Source organism: Chaetura pelagica, unplaced genomic scaffold, assembly GCF_000747805.2.
Source record: "Chaetura pelagica isolate M959 unplaced genomic scaffold, ChaPel_1.0 scaffold47, whole genome shotgun sequence".
Taxonomy (NCBI): Eukaryota; Metazoa; Chordata; class Aves; order Apodiformes; family Apodidae; genus Chaetura; species Chaetura pelagica.
In genome coordinates, this window is record NW_009954140.1 from 635,087 (window position 1) to 641,313 (window position 6,227).

Genomic DNA, 6,227 nt, shown 5'->3' on the forward strand with positions numbered 1-6,227 from the left:
CCAACCACCCGCCCCCCCCACCCCCCCCCCCCACCCCGCCGTTATTTATTTATTTTCTTTAAAAAAAAAATTCGATTTTAACACCGTCTATAATTTATTTATTTAATTATTTTTTTCCCCCTCCGAATTTATTAATTTCTTAAAACGGAGTCTGAAGGCGCCAGGACATCCCGGCGCGGGGGGGTTCAGTCCCACGGCGGGGACCCCGCACCCCGGGCCGTCCCGCACCTTCCCCCGCTGCTCCCAAAGGAAACAAAGATGGAAATGCTGCTCCCCGGGAACTGGGGAGATTTTTAATTTTTTTTTTAAATCCTCCCTCGCCTCCTCCCCCCGTGATACTCAGTAGCAAAAACACGAGGAGCGGGGTTGAAAGTTGGTTCTCTGCAAGTTCTCCCCTCCGCGGGAGGAAGCGGGAGGGTCGGGCTGCTGGTGGAGGAGGGTTGTTTTGCTGTTTATTTTCTTAAGCGTTTTCTGAAGGAGAAGGCTTGGTTCTCTTTTCAGATTTTGTCACCTTTTCAAATACAGCCCTTTAGTTTTTTTTTTCAGAAGTACCTCAACTGATGCTGAAAAGTTGGAGAGGCAGGAAGAGGTGGAGATCATGGTTCAAATAACTTTATTCCTTTGATTAGAGGCAGCAATGTTGCAAACTATTGTGCCCTTGATAAAAATAACTTTTTAAAAAAAAATCTGTTGTAAAACAACAGGCCTAGTTAACTCCTTCCTCATTGCTAGTTTGCATGTTAACCAATCTCAAGCATGACAACTCCTATCAGTAGTGTTTGGGGGTTTGTGTGTATGGAAGGCTTAAAAAAAAATTAAGTTAAAAAGTATTGACCTTTATTTCCTAATTTAAAGTTTCAAGTTGGTAAGCAGCTGTAATATCTACGTCCTCCTTTTTTTATGACCTGTTGCACGTTGATCAAATGTTAACTTCTTGTTTTGTACCTTTTAAAAAAGTACTGTTTGGTTTTTTATTTCTCTTTTATTTCCTCAACAGGAAGGAGTGAAGACTGAAAACAATGACCACATTAATCTGAAGGTGGCAGGGCAAGATGGGTCTGTGGTGCAGTTTAAGATTAAGAGGCATACACCACTTAGTAAACTAATGAAAGCCTATTGTGAACGACAGGTATGATCCTCAGGAGAACCCGGGTCTGAGGGAGAGGTGATCTCCATAGAGATAGATGAAGACAGTAAAGTTTTAAACTGTGTAAATATGCAAAATGATAAAATACTTCACTGAAACGAATTGTGTTGTGGAAACTATTATTCTTAGGTTCTGATAGAGATTGGACTGACCGGGTTGTGACAGGAAATGGGTGAAGATCTGTTGTTATCTTATAGGTGTAGGCTGTTGGGAGACAACTGTTATTCTACTGCTCAAAAATATCAGTATGGAAAGGGTGGGATTGGAACCTGCAGCATGAATTTAAGATAGAGAGCAGAGTGATAATCAGAGATATTTTTATAACTGAGTAACTTCTTGGTCTGGTCATAGACTTCTGATTTATTAGCTTAGTATTTTATTGTATTGAGATGAGAGAATATCAGTATTTCAGGGTTTAAAGGTGTCTAATGTCTAGCTTGAGAAGGAGCTTGTACATTTAATGATGAGCTTTGGTTTTCTCTCTTGTGGCCTAGTCGTCAAATGAATCCTCTGAGGTACAAAAAAATGTTATTTTGCTAGTGTAGTGGCAACTGCAGCCAACCTGTCAGGTTGCAGGCAGCTACTGCAGGTTGTAAAAACACCTCTGCTATTCCACGTTCTCTTCTGAAGCTCTTGATGATGAATATTTTATTTTGTCTGTGTGATATTTCTGCAGAGATGGACTTGTCTTTAAATTTTATTTCTTAGATGCTTAGTCTCTGCTGTGTGTTCCTAAAAGTTGGGTTTTGTTTGTGTTCTTTACCCAATCTTAAAATCCACAAGCTGTGGACTCTTTAAGTTTAATTTTGGAGAGGTGGATGCTGCATATAGTAGGTAATTTAGCAGCTTTAAAGAATGAAAATTATGTAGTTGACTTAAAATGGAGGCAGCTAAACCTCGAATGTTATGTTTAGAAGATCAGGACTATTTGTGATTATTGTAAGTGGGGAAAAAATCTTCCAAGGAACATGCTAAATTGTTTGTGGATACTAATATCAGCAAGGTTTTTCAGTGTTTTTTAGCTGGCATTTATTCAGCTCAGAGTTGTGGGGAACCTGCAAAAAACCCAGCACTTTTGGAATAGGAAAAAAAATGTATTTTTAGAAACACAGTGTCAGAGAAAATGGCTCCAACCAAATGTTGCAGTGCAGAAACATGTTGCTGCCATGACACTTTGCCACATGGTTTTCTTGAACAAGATGGGATTCCCAGTCAGCTTTGCACAGTCTTAGTTGCTCTAGAAAAGGTATTTTGTTGTGAACTATAAAATCTTACCAAAAAGTTTTTTCTTACTCTTTGTAAAAATATTTTCCCTGACCAATCAACTTCTCATAAATAATGACTGTGTTAAGTGTTCTGTGTGATACATCTGTTCTTGCTTGGGTGAATTAAGGCTTCCTTTCTCATTTAGAGGTGCCAAAGCAGCACCACATAGTACATGGGATTTACTTCAAAACCAGCTGACTTGACCTTCTCAATGCTCTGCAGAGAGAGTAGATAGAAGTGGGACAGAAGTAGCCACCAAGGTTCTTGGTTCTGGTTTTATCTGCAGACTTTATTCCTCTTCCTCTGCAGAATGCAGTGTGCTGTAAAATACCTTTGAAAACTGACTTGTCCGTTTGAAGCTTATGTCATTAGTGGAAGGGATTGTTGCTCTTTAGTTATCTTTGTGAATCTGTTGGCTCAAGTGACAATGGGAAGTAGTCTTCTGGGGATGGAGTAGGTCAGCAAAATGACTATTGTATGATAGAAATGTTAGTTCAAAATACTGTTCAGTGGTTTCTGGAAGCAGAGGATTCCTTTAGCTTTTTTTTGAAAGTTCCAGCTGTGCATGGAAAAACTTGGTTCCATTGATTTCTTGTTAATAAGAATTCAAAGTCAAAAAGTTACTGTTGGCTACTCTTTGCTGCTGTAGACTAGTAGGTGGTGGCTGGATTCCTGGAAAAAAACCATTTTTTAATAAATAGCCTGGCTTTTGGGAAAGATCAAAAAGAAGTATTGAATATTACCATTTGACATTTGTTACTCAAAGTGTTGTATCTATTTTCAAGTGATTTATTATTTGAAAGCACTATAAAAATCTTTGGGGTGAGACTTGTATACTAGAAATGGCTTTATTTTAACTTGCAGTCAGTGGGGGCACTGTTGCTTCTCTTAGTTATTGGACATGATGCAATTTTTAATACAAAACAGATTGCAGGGATTTGTAATGAACTGCCTGAAAGTCAATGCATGAGGGGGAGCATCAGGACTATATCGTGCATCATGAATGGTGGCTTTTAACAATCATGCTGCAATTCCAGTGACTAATAAGCTCAAGAGAAAACTGGTGAGTACTTTTACACCAGGTTTACTTCCCTTTGTGTTGCTTCTCTTTTTCCAGGGGTTGTCAATGAGGCAAATCAGATTCCGGTTCGATGGGCAGCCAATTAATGAAACAGACACACCTGCACAGGTAAACAGCAGAAGCAAGACTGAATAATTCGTATTTAAAATCTGCTGCTTCTGTTTCATATAAAATACTTGTATAATTGTATGTACTACTGATAGAACTTGATTTTTTTACCATTATTTTGGTATAACTATAAAATAATTGGAAATGGAATCTAAAGACTTTAGTGTTTTGAGTACTATGTCTGTATCACTGTAGTAGTAAATATATATAGTGTGCAGATGATAAGTCTTGTAAAACTCACTGTATTGAGTCACTGCTCTGAGATAAGAATTGGTAAGTTAATTGAGTTTTTCCTAAAGCAGTGACTTTATTTTCTTTACAAGAGCTTTCCAGGCTGTTATCAGAGATGCTGTTTCCAAACTAGCATTTGTAATATGAAAGTAATTATCTGCTATTTGTAATTTGAAGATCTGCTTCAGGAGCATAAAGTTAATGAATACTGTGAAATTGGGGTTGTCTGTCTGGTTAAAACTAAGACCATTCCAAGAACAGAGTGGCTCACTGTGACTCTTGAGAGTCTCTTTCTGCACTGCTCCACGTAGCTGTCTTTAATCAGCCTTTCCAAGTGATACAGTTTTAGATGCTTTTTCCTACCACTTGTTACAAAAGAAGGGACTCTTGTTTTTGGAAGGTTTATAATAGATCTGTATTTTCTAAGCAGTTATTCCAAATAATGTGCCCTTTATGGCCATATTCTATGGAACTTTTAAATTTGGAATACTGATAATTGAGGCAACAGGGTGCTTTTCTCTCCATCTGTGTTATGCTGAAGCTAAGGATCAGTCTATTTATAGCTGTGGTAAATGCCATAGACCAGTTTGATTTCCTGGAGCAGAAATTGAGACACTTTCAAAATCCAACTTAGTTGACTTATAGCAACTCCTTCAATCTTGGTATAGATTTTGCCTGTAGGTAATATGAAACATCCCAGGAATATCAACTGTAAAACTTACAGAGAAAAAAAGAATATTATATTAAGAATATATTTCTGTTCCTTGCAGGCAGTTTGTTACATTGTTGACCATAAAAAGTGTTTTTAATTTTTTTTGTGTTTTGCTGATGCTCTGTTTTACTGCCTGGTTGGGGTAGGGGCCTTAATTATAGTCTGCTTTCTTTAGTGCTGTAGCTGAAGCCACTTGCACATTTGAACAACAGCAGCAAAGTGGAGTTGTGGCAAAGTTCTAAGGTAAACTGAGGAAATAAATAGGAGAAAGAAGAGGCCATGGCAAAGTAGGCAACAGAATTAACATGCTATGAATACTGGTCTTTTTCAGTCACACAGTGCTCCCTGAAGTTACCTGCTAGAATTCATTCTAGGACAACAGTTATCAACTGGCTTGTTGTTTTGTTTTTCTTTTCCATGCAATTTCTTTCCTTTTGAGTTATGGTGAAGTAGGTTGAAAGTGCTGATGCACTTGAAAGTGCAGTGCAAAGTGCTGATGATGGAGGGGAGTGGGGCTGGGCTGGTTAAGTTGCATAAAAAGGAAGCATGAAGGTAGGGAATGCAAGAACAGCCCAGCCTATTGTAGGTTATCTGAGAAGAGTTGAAAGCCTTTTTGTTTTTTTCTCTTTTCTGCTGTAGTTGGAAATGGAGGATGAAGATACAATTGATGTGTTCCAGCAGCAAACAGGAGGAGTGTACTAAAAAACAAAAAACACACTAAAAAGGAACCTGCTACTTTCCTCTCCAGAACTGTGCTCCCACAGGCGACACATTCACAATTAGAAAAATGAGACTTGGTTCGGCCACATCCTGACTACTGCAGTATAGTTTTCTCTCTTCTCTCTCTTGATTTTTTTTTTTCCTATTCCTTATATTGTACATAAAGTAACTGGTGTATGTGCACAGACATAATGCATATTTTTTTTAACTAAATGGCCAATGGTATGTTTTGATCAACATTTAATGGAGATGGGGTGGGAAAACAAACTGGTTCTGTGAAAATGCCCCTTACTCCATTAGTGGCATGCTCCTTCTACTTTTATCTTTATATTCCAGTAAGTTATTTTGCTCTCACTGTTTAAAAAACAAAAATCTTGCATACCTTGTTTGATTGGATAATTTCAATGTTTTTCTTTTATCATTGTAAAACCAAGGACAATTTTATAACTTTTTTGTACGTAGCTGTTACATGTAGAGCAATCTCTGTTTAAGTAGGGTAAAATTACTCTTAAAAAAAAAAAATCTTAGATAGTTTTCCCTTCAAGTAAAGCGTCTTGTTGTTTAAATAAACTTCTTGTTTAAAATAACCAGTTTTCTTTATTGTTCTGTGGAGTAATAGTACTTAGCACTTGTATTTCTTTTTCTGCAGCACCTTATGCTTCTCAGTTCTCAGCTTTCTGTGTGGTAAGTAAGCATCATCCCCCTTCTACAGCCAGTCTGTTGAAAAATGAAAGGCTTCCTTGTGACTTCTCAGTCAGTTTTGTATTTTGATGTGTTTTTTTTTTATGGGGGAGTGTATGTTCTGCTGAGCAAAAAATGCTTGATTAGGCAAACTGCAAAATACTGGACTACTTATGCCTGTGGGTTGAACTCTTTTCATCAGTCTTTTAAGAGAAACATCAATATTGTTGTTGCAGTAGCTTATTTAAAACTCTGTATTTGAATGCTTTTTGATGTAAACA

The 6,227-nt window shown here is 37.6% G+C and overlaps 1 protein-coding gene across 1 annotated transcript; it reads left to right on the plus strand.

Moving 5' to 3' along the window:
- The first annotated feature begins 995 nt into the window (after positions 1-995).
- SUMO2 (small ubiquitin-like modifier 2) lies at positions 996-5,852 on the plus strand. Its single transcript, XM_010002653.1, has 3 exons — positions 996-1,129; positions 3,531-3,602; positions 5,185-5,852. Exons 1-3 carry the CDS (start codon positions 1,106-1,108, stop codon positions 5,245-5,247), a joined length of 159 nt encoding a protein of 52 aa, XP_010000955.1. The 5' UTR covers positions 996-1,105; the 3' UTR covers positions 5,248-5,852.
- Positions 5,853-6,227: the final 375 nt, after the last annotated feature.

Coding starts and splice junctions, on each gene's coding strand:
- SUMO2 (XM_010002653.1), top strand. CDS start 1,106: ATGAAAGCCTATTGTGAACGACAG. Junction 1,130..3,530: donor AAGCCTATTGTGAACGACAG/GTATGATCCTCA, acceptor CTCTTTTTCCAG/GGGTTGTCAATGAGGCAAAT. Junction 3,603..5,184: donor AAACAGACACACCTGCACAG/GTAAACAGCAGA, acceptor TTTCTGCTGTAG/TTGGAAATGGAGGATGAAGA.